The sequence below is a fragment of the Neodiprion pinetum genome, chromosome 4 (assembly GCF_021155775.2).
Source record: "Neodiprion pinetum isolate iyNeoPine1 chromosome 4, iyNeoPine1.2, whole genome shotgun sequence".
NCBI lineage: Eukaryota > Metazoa > Arthropoda > Insecta > Hymenoptera > Diprionidae > Neodiprion > Neodiprion pinetum.
The window spans coordinates 40,372,487-40,392,903 of NC_060235.2; the positions used below are offsets into that span (position 1 = coordinate 40,372,487).

The 20,417-nt window shown below is 37.6% G+C and overlaps 1 protein-coding gene across 1 annotated transcript; it reads right to left on the reverse strand.

Moving 5' to 3' along the window:
- Positions 1-1,775: 1,775 nt before the first annotated feature.
- Positions 1,776-16,862, reverse strand: LOC124217435 (protein grindelwald). The gene is made up of 5 exons (XM_046623004.2): positions 16,598-16,862; positions 11,696-12,257; positions 5,613-5,678; positions 3,920-4,077; positions 1,776-3,699 (listed from the first exon to the last, which is right to left on the reverse strand). The coding sequence occupies exons 2-5, from the start codon at positions 11,904-11,906 to the stop codon at positions 3,427-3,429; spliced, it is 708 nt and encodes a 235-aa protein (XP_046478960.1). The 5' UTR covers positions 11,907-12,257; positions 16,598-16,862; the 3' UTR covers positions 1,776-3,426.
- Between the last annotated feature and the right edge of the window lie 3,555 nt (positions 16,863-20,417).

Sequence of the window (20,417 nt, forward strand, 5' to 3'; positions counted from 1 at the left end):
AAAAGAAAAAAAAAAAAAAAAAATTAAGAGTAAAACGTGTATCCACGTTGTAAATATGTTACAAAACATTTAATATATGTTTGAGAAGTTAAATTTCATTACGCCCGACGAGTCATACTCCGTCTATAGTTATTATAAATCTTATACATATATATACTTGAGTATCTATCCGCTAACGAATTCGTGTATGATAATTTTACTTTAAATAATCCAATCAACAATCGTTATACATAGCATCTGCACTAACTACAACTCAATATAATACACCTCTGATCGTATATCTTAATCTATGTACATGCAAAATCTAACAATGTGATGTCACGTGGTTTTTCACTTTTTATTACAATTATTTATTATCTATTACGCAACCACACGTATATACAATATCAAACGAGACAGCGAGTCAAAATTCAAATTAAACAAATGCCAAGTACACTCAAATTCTGGAGAAAAATTTTATGTCAATCAAGTTCTACTCTCGTATTTTATATGCGAAAAGCAGTGCGGCTAGAAGCATGTTTCAGAAGCAGCCCGTTTCTCGAAAATCGCGGGCCGAATTATAGACACGGAATAAAAATTCTTCTTGCTTTCAGATCAGTTTTCGGCGGGTTGACAGATTAGTGTCAAAAATGATTCTAGCCACGATTGTCAAACAATTCTTTCATTGTGCGGACATACTGTAAAGTCTTGTGCGATTCGTCTTTAAGTTTTAACGTCGTATCGAATTAAAGCCAACAAGATTAGGATGCGCTAAAATTTTCCATCCCTATTGGAAGTTGGTAATTTAATCCACTGCCATAGAATGCCAAATTATAACAAGTACTCAGATATAATTTTGAATCGTCTAAAAATTGTCCCTTTCGCACGATTGTAAGCATCAAGTTAAGGGACGATTCATGCTGTTATCAAACAATCCTGCTTGCTTTTTCACGAGGGAAATTTTATCATTTATACAAAAGCAACGACGTTGCCGAATACTCTAATTTTAAGTACAATATTCAATTATTTATTGCTAAATACAAAGCCTTATATACTTATTTGTAGAATATGATCGTTAAAATTATTGCTTCAAACTTATTTACTCTTTACAGTGTTTTATCAAGATTATGCGGTTTAATACAAAGACGTCGTCTGAAAGTTGATTTTAAAATATGATTTCTATTCGACATTGCAAAAATGAATTTAGACCGATATTCAAACTGAAACTCGATTATTCTGATATAAATCTCTCTCTCTGTGAATTGTACTATAGCGAACTTTTAATCTATGTAAATATATCTAGTCGTCGAAATACGCATAGGTACTTATGAACGATTCTTTAATCCTAATAGCTGCCTGGGGCACAATAATATCTTCAATTCTGGAAGACATTGGTCTCAAAAAAATTGGACCAAAAATCACTTAAATCTACGGTGAATAATTCATAGAAGCGATAGACTTACAATACATACTTTCAAGATGTATATATAATTTATTAGATAATATATACTGCTTAAATATCGTGAATGGAACTGATTAAAAACTAAGGGGAATTTCGTAATAAAACGTCAACGACAACGCATCAAAGGCACCGTAACGACACGAGTAAAAGGCACGATGTTGAATTAATCATTAACTTTTCAACTTTCTCTTATCCTCGGATTATTCTTGTCATTTAATACCATTGTATAAAAATTGGAAAAATTTAACGTTCAAAGTAAAGGCTGGAATAACGCGTTTGTACAACGATTTGAGCATAAGTATCGACTATAACGAAACATGGTTACGTTGAGCAGTTTTGGTTGTTTTTGTTTTTTTTTTTTTTTTTTTTGTTTTTCATTTTCGCATAGACACCAAGTGATTTTGAGCGTTACTTTGAGCGTAGAAGGTACTTTACAGCGAACGAAGAGGTACGAAAGGGTTCATTGAGCTTCCAGCGGCGGTTCTAAGGCAGATTCTGTCAAGTGACGCGAAATTATGAAATTCCCCTATGCAAGCCGTACGTATTTGTACGCGAATGCTACTAAGGCCTTTCATGGACGGAATGGCTGATAAGGTTACGATACTTTTAGGAAGTGATCAACGAAGAGAAGAAGTTAAGGAAAGTCGAATAAAGAAATAACGCCGTCAGCCTGATCTACGTTACAGAGACGGTGATACGCGATAGAAAAATTGGTTATCAACAGTATCGTTAAGACTATATTATTCAACTGTAAAAAAAAAAAAAAAAGACAGTCAAGTTGTTGTATTTATACCTACGTGTACTAAAATATTGCTCTTAAGTTCGTCTTAGGCTTCAATACCTAGTCAATCAAATATTTAAGTCACACAGCCGCACGGTTCTATATTCACTGCATCGCAGTCACACTTATCATATCCTATATAATAACAATATTAACGTAATATCTAGAAGATACGAATAATACTTATTTTTTAAATACATCCGTAAAAATATCTAACGCTGTCTATGAGATAGAAAATACACGCATGTCTCCAAAGTGATTAGAATCTTATTTTTAAATGAAAATCTCACTCGTTTTCTATACCTATTTACTGCAGCTAATGTTATATTACGCACAGAATTTCAGGTGATTTAATTTTAACTGATATAGTTTCATTAATTTAATACTACAATTGTTACAATATTTTCACATCTTCACAGAATATCACAAAAATTGTCAACTTTTCTTGTTTTTTTTTTTTTTTTTTTTTTTTGTTCACAAGAAACAAAATGAATTCTTATAAACAGTGACAATCTGCTTTGTTTTTGCTTTTATTTTTTTTTTTTATTTGCTTCTAAGTGATTTCTTTCATTAGCGCGAATATGGTAATTTTAAAAGGATTTCGGAAAGTCCGTATAAAATCGAAAACACGAAGTAACAAATTGACGTTTTCGCAATACTGTCCCTGACAGCTGCGCTTTGTCAAACTTGTTGAGCAAAGTTGAGAAGAGCGACTCTGTGCACGTAAGTATATTACACAGGAAAAATAAATCAACAAACGGGTGAAAACACCGCGTGGGTAAAAACGAAATTTCCCTTTTATAAAATATTGTACAAAAAAGAGAGAAAAAAAAAAAAAAAACAGTGCGCACCGCACATGCTAAAGAATGTCGAGGAACGAATATTTACCCGTCCGCCTCTTTTATTCGACAATTTCTTTTTCCGCATAAAAAGTCAGTCCTTACCGACCGAGTGAAATGTGACTTATTTTGACTATAATCACTCACGCGAAAATACCACCAATTATAGCACAACTTTATACCAAATTCCAAATTCCGAAAAAAGATATGCAAAACCGTATTTGGTTTCAAAAGAACAAGTGATACATTTCACTCGGTCGGTAAGTACGGACTGCAGAATGCTCTCGAAGAATCGTTCAATTTTTTGATGTCCCCGATCGAACCCCGGGAGATTTGAATTCTTCAACTTTTCATCTCCGTTAAGTCTAGAAAGAACTCTCGCGTTTCGTGCGCGGTTGAACGGTTTCCGGACTCGGGGTCATCCCCTGATTGTCGTAGGCGTAATCCAGGGTCGTGTCTTCGCTGGGATGCCTCCTGGAGAGCGGGGTGCTTGTCGTGTTCGGAGTACCGTCGCCGACTTCGCTCCTCGGCGCAACTACGGTCGCACTTATCGTCGGCATGGCCAACTTCAGGCCATTCTGCTTCGGGTTTTGACCGACCTCGACGTCGTCTTGCACTCGATTGTTGTTCGTCGGTTTCTGGGTGGGGGGAGGGGGGGGAAGAAAAACGAAATCACATGATAATGCGCCGTGTCACCATATATATATATATATATATATATATATATTTTTTAATAATTTTAATAAAAAAATTCTAAAGTCTTGTTGAAACTATAAGTAATAAAGCTGTCAAGTTCAGACTGCTCCAAGTGTGTTTATTTTCATTATAAAAAAAACCAATCTGTCATCAACTGCTTACCTTCACCCATTTCTTGCTCAGCTGTCCCCCCTGCCACGATTTTCGGATCTTCTTTATCGGCTGAGACTTCCAAACCAAAAGCAAAGCCACTACGAGGACCGCAAGACAAGTCACCGTCAGCGTAATGGTTACCAGATTTTTCAGTCGTTGGACTTCGGCTGAAAATTGAAATTATGGGTCTCTTATGCTATTGAAAACCTCATCTTTCGTACACATACACATAGACAAAAGTCTGTATTGAAGAGTCTTGACAATATTTCACCGGTTTCAAATTGTTTCGCACGTTGCGAAATACTATTTTGATTAAATTGATACACTTGTGGGAATGCGATGCGTTTAGGCGTTTTGAACCCTCATTATCGACTATCGATGAACAGTTAGTTGGGGCAAACAGCGTCGCAACCCGAACCGAACTCATAATAAGTAAATCGCAATTAGGAATGACGGGATCACGGCCTGCATTGCAGACTAACAATAAGAGCTGCTTCGTGTCTGATTTGCATAGACAAGATCTTGATATCGCGTGCGCGAAATTGCGATATGCTAATATGGACGGTTGTACACAACAGACGGCAAACCGTGAGTCGAGACTTCCGTGCAACGAAAACAAAAATTAATAAGAGATATAGGTATGTAGTGTGAGCAGTTTGCACGCTTGGTACAGCGACGTGTTTGCGGAGCAAAGCTCCATGAGGAGTCTGGGCGACCTTCGTTATTCCGAGGAAAATTAACTTCCGGCTCAAGAGGAATGATTAACCGCCTTGTGTGCTCATCATTAAGTCACGGATACCTGTTTCCAAGAGTTATTTTCATCGTTCCTCAATATTTGAACAGTTAATGACGTTCGACTGCACTCGTGTATGTCCTAGGTAAGCTTGCTCGACGACGTTGTGTGAATATCGAATGCGTATTGCCGCAAGGCTGGTTTTCCCGGACCTTGAAACCCCGCGGCTACAAAGGAACTGTCCAAGTTTCAAGTCTCGTCAAAATTGAGGATGAGGAACTTTTCGATAGTGAGCACGAATGAAACAACATTCCTAATATATAAAAGTAACGAGTCGGAGAAAGTTCGAACGACCTGCAGTAATGTTCATTAAAGCCTTGATCTTCCGGCTAACTTGTTTTCTGTCCGAAACAAAATGCGAGTTCGATTCTATACGAATTACGTGACAATGACTGGCGTTTTATGTGAGTTATAATTATGTGAGTCGTTGTCAGATAATTCGTGTAAAATCGTAAACAAGTTAGTCGTAAGGCCAAGGCATTGTTGAACATTACTGTACAAGCTTAGACATAAAAAATTTGAAATTTTTCAAATACAGCTTGATATCTTTCCCCTACTTCTAATCAAAACCGGTCGATTCATCGTTAAAATGAGGAATTTCCACAACTTTTGAACACCGACTCGACGCTACAGGGTAATATTTTCCTCTTCTTCAAGTATCCAACTACGTCTCTCTCGGTATTACGGGAATATAAATTTCCATGGGTTCCATTCCCATTGCGACGCTGCCGAGGCTGCCTTTCACCTCCGGTATTTGTTCGCACGCACGCACGCGGGCTCGCTCGTTGGTATAATACAGGTACAATGTTAAATATCGACGGTGAGTCAGACACCGCAGTGTTTATAACGAACCATCTACCTTAGAGAGTGTATAAATTGATATTTAGCTCATGCTGGCGAGCAGCTCACCTCTTAGGTTCGGATCCTCCCCCAGCAGCTCTTTACGCAGCACGTAACGCTGGTCGAGGAGATACTCTGCAAACATAAAAGAAAAACACAATTAGAAAATTGTCGGATCATATGCTCCCGAGCAAACAACACTGAGAGAAATTTTTAGTTCCGGTCCAACAATATTCAAACAGTTTTTTTAACGATACCTGTTTTACTGAATCTTTCTAGTTACTGTAATGAATGAAATATTTCTCACTGAAGAATTTGTCATTTCCGTCGGTTCTCTCCGTCCTTTAGAATGGTCCAACGAATCGTAGGTTAGTCATAACGGTTCAAAAATTTCATCAGAATTGTTTTCTAAGTAACAGTTACCAAATTGGTTTCGAACCAACCATTTCTGAATGTTCTGTAACCTCGTGAAGACACTCGCTGCGCAAATGAATTACACTATCGATTTATTGCTCCATCGATTATCTTTCTTCAAAAACTCAATCGCAAAATCATACCGTGACATCGAAATAATCAGAATGGATCTGAGTAACGTCTCGGGATGTGGTTAACGACCGAATCGAGCTCGTCGAAAAAAAAGAAAAAAGCTCCAACCTAGCCAATGCGAACTTCCAAGTCTCGCGAAAGTTTAAATCGATAGCGATAATTTGTAGTAACTACTGGGAAAGTCCGTGCATAAATGGAAATTCAGATTCTTTTGTAAACGCGAGTCTGTCCAAACACAACCGTCGATCGGCATTGAATCCCGAGTCACGCACCGCGGAACGGAAGACAAGAGCCGAGTCTTCTTCAGCGGGTGTATTCTAAAGAGACATCGTTTTACTTCAGGGCCCAGAAACAGACACGGCAGACCCTCGACGAAGCTTCGAGTCTCCCGGCGTTTTCTTTCGACTCGAATGGCCGCCGTTCTAGGTGCGGCTCCAGTGTTGCAGTACCGTCAACAGAGGTGAATGACTCCGAGGTAACAGCGGCTAGTGACGTTCGGCTGGCCGATTTCTCCGGCAACAATTCCGAGGGTGGAAATTTAACGAGCGTTGACCTCGATGGAGCGATCGGGAGTGAAAAAAACATGTACATCAATTTTTATATCAATAAATCGTAAAGCCTCTTCGTGAAAAACCTACAAAAACTGTTTCTTTCGGCCTCCTGACCAGGTATAAACCCTTAAATTCACGATCATTTCTTGCCCCTTGTCACCGATACCGATATAAATTTTCTCGCTTCCTCTTTTCGTCTGCGTCGTGTGCAACACGAGGAACGCCTGCGGCGACATCCGATACTATGTGTACTCTACGTAACCTGTTCAGCTTCGTTTTTTTTTTTTTTTTTTTTCTTATTCGCATGCAGCGTCGCGAACTCAACGTGTTGAGATAGCAACCGTACACGTTTTATAAGAACGGGTTCGTTGAAACAAAACCTGCTCGGGTGTCTTTCCGCTCGCGGAAAACCGAAACGATGACAATTTTTCCGTCATCATCGAGACGTAGAAAACAACGAAATCACTTCGGGGTTCAAAGTAACACTTTTTCACAGCATCCTTTCTAAGCACGCCTTGCAGGATTTGCTACCCAGGCGTGACAAATTGGGGTCAGAAAACCGTGACCGATGATCGAGGCTGAACTCGAGTCATTCTTCAGGGTCAATGTGTCGAATCGGGCCCGAAAAATTTGAGTCGAAACAAATCGGAGTAGCAGTCCGTATCGATAATTGTGCTACGGGATAATGGGCACGAAACAATAACGGAAGAACTCCTCGTTTCGTTGGTAAAAATTTTGAAAGAAACGCTTTGCGAACGTTCACCAACCTTCGGAAGAATGAAGTAACGCCGAAGAGTCGAGACCTCGAAACCGAGTGTAAGACTTCTTACCTTTTTCCACGAATTCGTCCCCATCTTCTCTATGTGATGAAAATTTGAATACAAATGAAAGTAAAGGCGAATTTGAAAGGAGCTGAGAGTATAATAGCGACTAATAGAAGTACAGCGTGCAAAGTTGGTAAGACTTGGAACGGTTGATAAAACGAACCGAGCGCAGGCGCTGCTTCTGCCAGTTGTGATAGCAACCTGCTGCAAACAATGGCAGGTGACTCGATTGCCATTCCTTACGCTTGACGGTATATCGTACATTTTACATACATAGGTAAACACACCCGCGCATACGTGTCATAGACGAGGAAAAATATGGGTCGAATGTGCTCAACAATCGTTCGAAAGAATTTATTGTATACGCGAAGGCGTCACGAGCTGTTGATAGCGTTGAATGTTTTACACGCTCCGAATGACGATAGCGTTTGACGAATCGCATCTTTTTCTTCTTCGCATTCTTCTTTCCGGTCCGTGAGCTTTTTCTCTCCACGGACAGTGGAAAACCATGCTGTTACGGCTTTTTCGTTCGGAAACGGTTCACCCGAGATTCTTTTCTTTGGAATTCCAGAAAAAGTCGATCAGTCCACGGGAATCATCGCGATTTTTAGAGAGGAATTTTCACGGTCAGTGACCGCGTTCGGTGGCGAAATTTTTCCGTTTCGATCCCTCCGCACCGGGGAGTCGGAATGTCTGCATACCGAAGGCATAGATTTTCCGTTCGTTTTCAGGTCGATCGATTCACCCTTGGCAACCTGGAACGGGGAACCAAGGGGTTTCTTTGCTAACCGTTGACGATGACTCAGAGAGCGCAAAGTGAAAGGAAAACTGTGGCAGCTGATCGAATTCACAGGGGTGAAAATACCCGGGAAATTATCCAGTCCGAATCAACTTCTTGGATTAGTCTTCACCCCGTCGAAAAGAAAAGTTTTTGCGTCGATGTAACACTTTTTCATGTTGAATTCTCGAATCGATCACAAAAGTTGTTTTTTAGTATCAGACACCAGCCAATTTTTGTCATATTTTTAAGGGGTTATACCTAGACAGGATTTTTCAAAAATCGATTTTTTTTGCAATTTCACTCTCGTAATGTACGTATATTTAAGTATGTATAGAGAAAATTTCATGTCGATCTGACAAATAGTCTCAAATATATCCATAAAGCTTTACCCAAGCTTTATGGATATATTTTTCAGTCCTTGACCGAAGATTTTTTTTCGTAGATAAATATTTTCCACTTTGCAAACAAACTAAGGCAAACATTTGTATGGAAAATCGAAGTTTTGTTTTGAGAAGCCACCGTTTCGTTAAAAATCAATGTTGTGCTCAGTCCTTTGATTAGAGACCAGATAATACCTCATAATAACTGAATCTTATTTGTTTTTTATCTCGGACGATCCAGTCCAGAAACATCTCGCTCAGAATGAAGTTCAATGTTACCCCAATATGTGTATAAATTTTTATATCAACAAATTGAAACATCTCTTCAATAAATGTCCTTGAATAATCGTTTTTTTCGGTCTCCTGATCGGGTACAATCCTTCAACACTGGCATTTTCAACTTTTTTTCCAACGAAAAAGAAGGGATGAAACAAGTAGCAAACAGCGTTAGTCGACACCGCAGTTGCACGCTGATGTCCAAAGGCTTCATCGGAGGCGACGGATGCTCGTCGATGGTCGATGTCGGTCATCCGGTCGGATCGGTTCGAGTGAAACGACACGGAGAAGAAGAAGAAGAAGAAGAAGAAGCGGAGGAAAAAGCTAGCGGGAATAGATGGTGACGATGAGTCATCACCTTGTGGTAAGAGTCGGTTGGACAGTCAAGTGCAAAGTCAACGTACTTGGGACTTGGCTGCCTATCCTGGCTGCAAAAGCATTTACAAACTCTTGTATAACCGATCGCCGTTTCAGTTCAGAGATCGTTAGTCAGTCGGAGGATCGAACGAGTGTAAAAACGAACGACGAACAATCGCACGAGGTGATTACGGAGGCGTTTCCAATTTTTTTTTCCCAACTCCATTGAAGAAATTTTCATTCGCAATTACGTCGAAACTTCAAGAACAAGAAAGAATCCTGCGAGTCGTTTCTCGTTCGCGTGTTTCGGCGGAAGTTAAAAATTCATCAAGAATCTCCGGCTTTTCGTCAATTTCACGGACGGATTTAATTATTACCCGTCAATCACTGTAACTTCGGTGGAATGAACTGGTTCCTGGTAATTAATACACCTTGCGAAAGTGTCGCGGCTGTTCGTTAAGATCGAATCGAGACACGATCAAACGACCTTCGGTACCATATTTGCTTTTCTGGTCGGTGCCGAACGAAGCAACTGTGCAAATTAAGTCTCGTCGTCGGTAGGATCGTATCGTCGACTCGTTAATATCGCTGAGGTCTTCTCGAAGTAGATGTAACAGCGTGGATAGCGTTCTTTATTAACAATGGTAAACTTCTTGTGATAAAAATTTATTCAGTAATGACGCGTAACGTGTCTTCTGGATATTTTTTAATACATCTATGTCACGAAATGTATATTAAATAGATGGGCGTGTTAGTTTTTAGCGTCTAACTATATTGCAGGTTATCCGTGGTACAGTTGGAACAAAGGATCGGAAAGATACTACGCCGGTAAAATAAGCTGGAAAGAAGTTAAACGAGCCGCGAAAAGAAGAAACTGTACATTAGGGCGGTTTACAAAAGGACCTTTTTTTTCAGATATCGCTCTTCTCCGAGATTCTTGTACTTTTTCCGTCGAAAATAGCTCAAGCAATTTGGGCTGGGGTGAAAAAAATTTTTCACCACTGCCTCGACGACGTTGAATTTTTTAAAAAGGCCATTTTCGGGAATTTCAAAATTGAGACATCTTTACATCCTTCTGTGGCTAAATTTTTGCATGACGAAACAAAGGTTTTTGTAAAATCTCAGACTAGTGTGATTGTTTTTAGTACCGAAAAATCTATCTTGTAATTTGTAAAAACTAATTTTTTTCCAACCAAAGTCTTTAAAGAACAAATTAATAATTCGATATGGCAGTACTCAATATTGGTTCACACTCCTCCAGTTTCGCTTCAGCTTCTTGATTGCTATAAATCAACGAGAAAAATAAATATCAGTCAAGTATCTTGATATTTGAAAGTTAAAAAAATTTCTACACATCTCAGATTTTACAAAAACTTTCGTTTCGTCATGCAAAACACAGCCAACGAAGTAATTTAAACATGTGTCAATTTTGAAGTTCCTGAAAATAATCTTTTTGTCGAAATTTCAACATCGTCGAGGCAGTTGTAAGAAAAAAAACTTTTTTCTTCTTGTTATTTTATTTTATTTTATTTTTTTTCTAGTGAAAAGGCGAAGAGCGAAATCTCAAAAAAAGGTCCTTCTTTCGAACCCCCCTACCGTAGATACATCGCGAAGCGCACCAACAAACGGAGAGGAGTGGAAAACCGACGGTGACAAATAAGCCTGACGCCAAATTATGCAAACCACAGAATCGTAATCAGCCAAGAGTTACAGCGAGTGACTCACTGTCGGTGATAGGCAGGCTGCCAACTTACGTGCCGAATGTGTAAGTGGCAAAGTTAAGGTGCTTTAAACAATAAGGACTGCGCGAGTTGCGCGATAGAAAAAACGCGTGGCGTTATCTTCGTCACCGTTCGAAACCTCTTCGTTCGCACAGACGACGACGACAGGTAGAAAAGGATGAGGTAAAAATCTGGTTTTGCCTCGGACGGTAAAATTCTTCCGAATAAACCGGCTCGACCGCTCGTTCAAGGGATGAGAATAACAGGATCGGGGAGCACGCGGGATAGGAACCGATCTTCCAAGGGTAATCCTGGAAGTCTTATTCGGCTAAAGCAAAACTCCGTGCAACAGGTTGAAGCGACGTTATTCGAGGACACGGAGGTCCGAAAACGAGGCTGTGTCGTAATGACTATCCTCGTTTTTTCTACCTGCGCGTAGGAGATAGTCGGCGAAAAGAGAGCCTCCTTGTCGAAATGTTTTTTCACCGAAAGGAGATCCAGCCCACGTACCGGGTGTTCGGAAAGTTATCGATGACCAGCGATTCTAGCGAGAGATTTTTAGTTCCGGTCAACCATTTTCATCTTTTACCACAATCGAAGAATATTGTTTTTTTTTTAACGATACCCGTTTTACTGAATTTTTCTAGTTACTGTAAGAAATGAAATTTTTCTCAGTCTTTTAATTTTGTTTTTTGAAACGTCCTAGTTGGACTTACCTTGACAGTGAGCCGTGCATTTCGGCAGGTCGTGATTGTGAGTTGTCGGATCGCAAATTTTCGCACATGTCTGACATTGGCTGTCGAACGTGCTGCAATATTCGTTCGGTAAGCATTGCATTGTGCCGCACATCCTGCCTCCAGGTCTTATCGTCGATTGGGCAGAGCAGAGGACGAAAAGTCCGAGAACTGCGACGTGGTTGTAGAACATCTTTGTTTCTTCTTTAGCAGTGTCGCGAAAGGAAAATTACTTTTCTTTTTACCAATGGTAGAAATCAGCAAAGTTCAGGATTCCGAATCGGCTTTTAATGACTCTCGATCATTTTACTTTCTCGCTCTTTTACTTTCTTTTTAGTCTTCTTCTCTTTCTTGACGGTAGGAGAAAATTGAAAAAAAAAAAAAAAAACGATATTCAATCCTTCGATTTCACGAACTTTAGAGTATTTTATGTATGTATTTGAAAAGAAATTAGACACCAATTTACTACGTTTCAATTCAAATTCACTAACTATAATCGAACGGTACGTTTCTCGGTGGATCCATGTTCGTTCCAGATATCATTCTAAAATCATAAACAAAGAGAAATTTTCTCATTAGAATGATGTAAAGTGAAACAGGAACGTCGGATTTTTTTTTTTTTTTTTTTAATCTACCGAAAATTACCGCAGGAAAATTGTTTTGACAAAGAAAATAATATGTACAAAATTTAACCAAATAAACACTTCGAGTTCGATTTTCGAGTTAGAGTTTAGTGTTTACAGCTCACGCAACCTTTTTCGATCCCTCCTAAACCGGTTCAGGAATCTCGCGCTTTTGTTGAACCTACAGGACGTCGATGAAGAGGGGACGGAAAAAAGAAATTCTGTTCAGACACCTTGCGGTCTCTGGAATCGGGTTAGGAGATCCCACCTCTTGCGTAACGTGTCAGGTGGGAGTTATTTTCATTCAAAACACAAATATAAAACAGTTGTGTATTATTTGTGCGGTGAGAAATAATAACAAGAAATTTAATACAAAGTACGTCACATTTTTTTAAAACCCTTGAAATAAATCGATCGCATTTAATAATTGTTCTGTAATAAAACGATGGTAAAAAGAAATTTTTTTTTTCTTGGGAGAAAAATGATGCATCATAATAATTGATAAATTTTTCAGCAATTCTACCTGAGAAACGTCCTCGCCTATGTAATATAGTTGTACGACAAGAAAGAATAAAGCGAAGCTTTTCGTCGTGCAACTTTAACAAGGAATTCTGCGGCAACATCGATTAGTTGTGGCTCTACTTCCACACTGAGGGTGTATCTCACCTTAGGGTCGATTCTTGCGTTTAGCGACTGGACGAAGTATTTTCTGAACAATGCACCTGGGGATTGAATAATTCGGTGAATAGCAAAGCGCGCGATAAGATCGCGAGAGAAATAATTAGGGAGTGTAAAAAAAGCGGACGCGACGATCGGCGAGATTTGTAATTCGGTTCTTTACTTCGTTCAGTGTGAACGATATTGAAAAGAAATCCAACGCGTTGATTCGTGTCAATTTCATTCAATTGTTAACTTATTTTATCGTCCAAAATTCAATTGTACACAGCGCTTCGAAGTAAATGGAAATAATCTCCAAGTATGACGTACGGAGGAATAATTACAAGTTGTAATGAAGTCATCGCTATATGTATAACCATGAATATGAAAAACTGCGCCTATGATGCGTGTAATTAAGAAGAATTTGAAAAGAATTAAAAGTCTTGCGCCATGTACCGCGAAACACGCGTATACATGCCTGATATTAGAGTCTTTGAACAATGTACGTTAAACGGTTCTCGCAGTAACGATAATACAGAAGACATTGTGCATATTTAACAGTATGGAAGAAGAAGAAGCAGAAAAAATTTACACAACCATATGTTAGCGTAACATTTATGTTATTGTATTACAACGCGTTTGGCGTAGAAAGAAGTATATTGAGAAAACAACGAGGCAGGAAAAAAGAAACATTCCGACGTAGCGAGTTTTGTTTATTTATTTTTTAATCGCCTCACGCTGTTATTATACACGTATTATGCGAATATCGTGTATCATTATCATTATCATCACCGTTCTCGCGAAGCATCGGAAGAATTCATTTAAGAATGACTCGAGAGGCGAGAAAAGATAGATATCCGGAATCGGCGAAAAACATCCGTGTTAAAATTGACGATGACGACGTTATATATATATATATCGAATTATTTTTCTCACAAATTTCAATCAATTATTTCTCACAGTAATACGATAATTGGCGAACTCGATTTTCTACGAATCCGTTACAGGTTTTAATCAAGGCTCGAAGTTTTCTCAACGAGATGTGAATTTCTTATTCCACGGGATATTCGACTCGGAAAAGGAGTCGAAAACTCATCGAATTGACCGGCTGACCGGAATCGGTTTGCGGATAGCGGTAAATCCGCACGGTCGAACAGCGGCGAGCAAACCGTAATTGGAAAGTTGCCTTATTTACGGTACCTATTACTGCAAAACTCTATTTCGGCCAATTCGCATGCGTAGTAATAGCCCATCCATAATTTTTGCCGATCGCAAATCGATTTTCGGTATTAGAAGCAAGCGCCGTTCCTCGCTGTCGCTTATCGCGTTTTCGCTAATATTATTTTGCAATAACAGTTATTGTTTCCCGGCTCCGCTAATTTATCTCGATCGCGCAAAACGCGATGCGCGAAGCTATTGCGACTTGGCGATAACTTCGTTGTGCATATCGAATGCATGCACGTGTTCGCGTTTACGGTTACATTGTGCAATTTCGACCGTGTATCGAGGAAAAATTTAGAATCTTGTAACAACGCGTTGCGCGGCGAGAAACTCGAGGCAAGAAAATTATCGCGGGTTATAAGCTTCGCTGACAAAAACTGATAGCGCAAAATGTTTACGGGTACCTCGTTTTTCGTAATTCCAACAATATTCAAAGAGTTTTTTTTTAACGATACCCGTTTTACTCAATTTTTCTAGTTACTGTAACAAACGAAATTTATCTCAGTTGGCAAAATGGAAATTACATCTATTGATCTTATCATCGGACAATTGTATAAAGAATTTGTGTAATTAATTTGCAACGAAGATTAATTCAGATCGCAGTTTTCTCAATCGTGATAATCAGGTGACCGAAAACATTTTATCGCAAAGCCGTTTGTATTACAGTTGTAATTAATTTGATGAAAAACACGGCTGTGAGATACATTCTATGATCGATTCGCACCGTGAGAAACAATTTCGCGGTAATTATTATACGCGGCAAAAATTTTCCCTGTACAGTTTCCGGCAGAAATTATCTTTCTCCTGTAATTCCAGGTCGTTTTATTATCCTATATATATTTCAAGATACATCGAGCTTTCAGAAGCTGGATGAATTGTTTCCTCTTCACGCTCGCTGCGTCGCGTTGTTCGTTCTAACTTCGTTAATGTAACTGAACACACTTTGAAACGCGTGTGAATAAGGAGACCGGAAACGACGGACAGGTAATTAGTTACGCACCCAGAGAAGGTAAATGCAGTCTGTAGCAATAACCCGGTTAATTTATTTTCACGTGTATAATCGACGCAGATGCTGATTATCAATTTGTATTGGCCAATTTGTTTACACAAGGATGTCAAAAATGAAAGAGTTCGACTAATGTTTAAACGCGTTTCAGTCGGTAATTTATTACGAGATCGCCGTACGTTCAGGATTTGTTAAATCATTACGTTTCAGCTACGTAAAACTCTTTGAAAATATTTATAACGGAATATACAAGAATTATAAAGGAAAGGATGCTTCGTTTAAAGTCACTTCATAATGGTTACAAAAAAAAAAAAGAAGAAAACTTGCAGGTTTCACTTTAGAATGGTGCATTTGACTCCCAGGACCAATTTCTACAAATTGACTGAATCTCTTTTTTCCATCACGTTGGTATCGTTGAATATCTAATTTTACAACATTGGACAGATATTGATATAATGATAAAAAAATAGCGAGTATTGAATCGAGTATTGTAAAAAAGTAAATCTGTTTCACTCGTAACCCTTTAGAAAGGAGTATTCTGAATAAAATCAGGCATCGCTGAGTGAAATTTAACGAACCTAACAGATTTTTAACAATTTTTAATTCGAAACGAAGCATCGATAGCTGGATCAGCGATAATTCTTGAAAATGAAACTTTATTCGTATATTCACCGATATTTCAAACCGGTATATGCTGTCTTGGAAGTTTTGTCTAATAAGCTACAGGTACGGTCGTTCTCCGTTTATACACCTATACATTATACTTTCAGTGTAAAAATTATCCACAGAGGCAAGACGAAGGCTTGAATCGGTATAGGAATGTCGTTCGACTGGTTTGAAAAGGAGTTCCTCTGAGAATATACAGTGAAGTCACTGCAAACTTGCTATACTCCGTAATATATACCTGAGTACGATAACCAGCTCGTACTTATGCAAAGACTCAATTCTGCAGCTACGCAAACATTAATTCAAGAGCATCGAGAAAATATTATATAAATCACTGCCTATCGTGCACTCGAAACGCAAACGTGAATCAAAATACGTTAATTTAAACCTTTCGCGGGGTTATAAATTGGCGCGTGAAGACAATCCGGGTACGTACAATTTTCAGACTTTAAAATTCAGGCTGCGAAATATCTTTTTTTAAATCTATTTAAAAATTAAAACTTCATCAAGTGAAAGGAAGAAGTTGCTCAGAATTTTTGACCCTTAATATTGAAGCACGATTTCGAATCCAAATAATTGCTCCAACTTTCGCCTAGATTCCGATTCCACCCTTGCTTCGCGGTTTCAAATTTCAAAAAATTCAAAGAGAAAAAAAAAAGAAAAAAAAAGAAAAAATTGATTCCCATACAATTATCTTTGAACGTTACTCACCTGAAAATTGTAGAAAATATATGTGTGAGGGGGAAAAAAAAAAAACAGCTAAAGAAGGGAAAATTCACAGAAACACACCGCGGACTTTCACCCACCGAAAATATCGGTGGTCTACTCGCGTTCACCGATTCGCACGTATTCGGTGATTCCGCGTCAATCGCGCGCAACTCGACGAATAAAAGGGCGAAAATCGCCGTCTGGTACAACAATTTGCCCGAACATTTCGACTGGCTGTGTAGAACTGTCGATCGGTGTTGGGTGCGCGAGCCTCTCGGCAGAGGCCAAAATGCCGGTCAGGTTGACTCCCACCAGGAGTCAAAACTCCCCCTTCGCCTACACCTGCGGCAAGACCGCGACTTTTACCTGTTGCCGATTGCGCGCGCATCCGGCTCACAGTTCGTACCTACCTGTAACAATCATGTATCCATTATACCTGCTGCGCCTCTTCGAAGCATTTATAACCGTTCTTCGGATTCGTTTCGCGCTTCGAACCATCATTTTTCTCTCCTTTTCCTCGTTAAGGGAACCTTTTTCTTTCTTCCTTATCGACTGAGGGATGCACCGATTAAGGAAGAACCGTTTGGATCGGAAGATTTTTCAAACGATGATTTTTTTTTTTTTTTCTGTGGGTACCAATAACTTTCAATTCCGTTCATCCTTAAAACCTCGTCGCTTTCGACAAGCTAATTTTCTCACTTTCTGAGGTACATTTTTACTCACCCGTCAAATGTCACATAATTTTTACAGAATTAGGTACTACGGCAAAATAGAAGAAGCCTTGCTTTATTCGTATTCAAGTCGCGATAATATCGACGGCTGGAAGATTGTTTACTCGAGAAAAAAAACCGAGAAGCCGGTGAATTAGGTTAGAAAACAATAATACGATCGCAGATACGACGACGGACCTTCACCTCGCATTTTGTAACGGTTGTATCGTCTTCTTCTGTTCAGATATTTCGGTTTTTTTTATTGGAGGGAAGACGCACCGACGGATAGAAAGATTTGCACCATCTTTGCATACATTTGTTGCTCGAAACGTCGAATATTTTCGCCATGAAAACGCGTCGAAACAAATATGGCGTACGAATAGCGCTGCTGCTGGGGTAAAGACACGCATAAAAGCGTAAAGATTTTTAATTTACAGAGAATAAGATATTTGGATGGAAGTATATGTAAAGAGTGCCGATGAATTGATCGATTGATTGATAGTTGAGAAAATTAGTAAAACTCAGCGTTACATGTTATACAGTTAGAAATTTTATTTCAAATAATGGTTTGTCTTTCGATCTTTTTCCTTAAATTCTCATTTCAATAATATATTGGTGTACAGTGTTTACGAAACGAAAAAATTAACTTACATCGAGTATTTAAGATTACTAAATTCGGTTCTTTGATAAAATGGTAATAATGGTAATATATTTTATATATATATCGTATATGTATAATACTATTATAGTACACGAAAAATTGCAATTGCAATTTTTTTGGAAATTCTTCTTCCAAATAACCCAACTTTATATCATCGCCGCTCTTTGAAAATTGGCCAATTATCTCGCAGGCTATGGATTAAATTTAATTCATCCATTTACATTTCTTAATATGATTTCCACGATCCGTTCCTTGAAATTCGCAATAAACGCGAACTATCCGCTTTATGTTTTTCCGACATAATTACCAAATAAACAAATTTGCATGTATTCGTCGAATATACGTATTGCGACGGTCCTTTAAAACAATCACCGTCTCGAAAGTGACTGAAAATTTCATCTGGTACACTTATTTCGTAACTATTATTAAATGTTTATTGCCTGGTGCAGGGTAGGTGGGTGTAGACTATAATACATGTGATTATCAGGGGTTTATTTTTCCTTTTTTCTACACAAAAATCAGATATGTCACGAAAAATCGCCTGGTTTTAATAATCACGCTGATTGGTTAAACTTTTCAAAGATCGGTTTTTTTCGGTCAGCTAAATTTCTCTCTCTCTTCAATATTCTGTTTTACTTTTATTATTATTAATATTTATTCTTCTTTCAAATGTCAGGCGATTTATATCTTGTGCGTTACGTATAACATATAATTGCTCATCTCTACTGTATACTGTACGGTGATTATACCAACATTTATTTATTTGTATAACTGTATATAGCTTGAAACTTTTCTACGTCACAATAGAGACACCCTGTATGTATAATAATATATTATTTTTAAGTATATTGTAGCATCTTGAGGATATGCGCTAACAATAAGTATACCTTTTATTTATCATTCTTATTTTTATTTTTGTCTCTATTGCATATATAATAATTCCTATTACGGAACAAAGATTCGATTACACTGGACAATTTATCGTACAAGATACATTTATTTGCATAACAAACGGTTGCCGGTAGTTTTTATATTTTCTTTTTTTCCTTATTTCCTTTAATACTGATTAAACGGCTCTAGATTTCTATACATACACATGAATTAATCTTTAAACTTTAATCCTGTATCGATATACTATAAATTAATTTTTTATTTTTATTATTTAGAATAATTTAAACCAATCATATGATAGATCAGGCGTCGGCAGAATAACTACGCTTACAATTAGTTGTTAATACATATTTCGCGGAGTGCGTGGAAAACATTAATTTGCGATCACATTTCAAATTTTTTGAGACAATTTCTATAAGCAGGATATTGTTTGTCTTTTTTTTTTTTCGTTTATTAAAAAATCTGTTCCGTTTTTTTTTTTTTTTGGTCAAAATTCGAATCTAATATAGTTAAACTTTCTTACCTTTCCTTCTTCCTACCCGTCATCTGATCGTTTTTCAATTTTTATTATTAATATAAATATATGTATGTATATTTTTTTCTTATCCAGAATACAAAAGCAAAAATAATAGAAATGATGCGACTCTTATGAAAATAATTTGTGACAGTTAACGAAGGAAAAAAAGGGAATAAAAATGAGTCGAATATTTTTCACAATTACACGAAGTAATTTACAATAAGTTTTAATAACGGAATTCAAGTGGGAAGTTTTTATAATTACGTAAGTTCGTTTTTTAAGTTTGTCTGTAAGGATTTTAATGATTTATATAAAATTTAGACGTATATTTAACTAAATTTATTTCATTCGTCAACTTGTCTTTCATTGATCGATCGATTGATTGGTTAGCAGGAAATTTTAGAAACGGACCAGCGTAGCGTATGAAAAATCGAAGCTTTCCACGTCTTTTCACCTTCTTTTCCATTTTTTTCCATTTTCAAGTATTTCTAAATATTTCCTTTCCCTCTTTTCTTCTTCTTCTTCTTCTTCTTCTGCTTCTTTTTCTAATAATTTACACTAGAATTTCGTTCCCTATCACGATATATATTATACGCTTCAAATTTATATGATGTATATATACTATAAGTATATAGGAGGACGATTCCAGAAAATTTATTTTTTTTTTTTTTTCTTCTTTAAATATTAAACTAATTTCTCTGTACGTATACAAATTATTATACAGTGTATTATCAAAAAATCAATACGCGCTACGTCGTATATTTTTATAGAATAGAATATAGATTAATGTATATAAGGTATATGTGTAAATATACAGTATATAATAGAAGACACTTTTTTTTTTTCCTTTTCCGTTACTTTTCTTAGTCCGTTTTCATTCTTGATTTTAAAAATGTTCACTTGTGTTTTCTCTTTCTCTCTCTCTCTCTGTCTGTCTCTCTTTTTTCATTTCTTCGCAGAGTATAAAATTTTCAAGATTTACCATACGAATTTCCTTTTCTTTTTTTTGTCTAAATTTAACTTAATTACGATTTGTTAAATTTT

Bases quoted from the DNA above. Each gene is read 5' to 3' on its own strand.
- LOC124217435 (XM_046623004.2), bottom strand. From the start codon at position 11,906: ATGTTCTACAACCACGTCGCAGTTCTCGGACTTTTCGTCCTCTGCTCT. The intron at 5,679-11,695 runs GTAAGTCCAACT...TTATGTTTGCAG, and splicing joins ATGCACGGCTCACTGTCAAG to AGTATCTCCTCGACCAGCGT. The intron at 4,078-5,612 runs GTGAGCTGCTCG...TTCAATTTTCAG, and splicing joins GGAGGATCCGAACCTAAGAG to CCGAAGTCCAACGACTGAAA.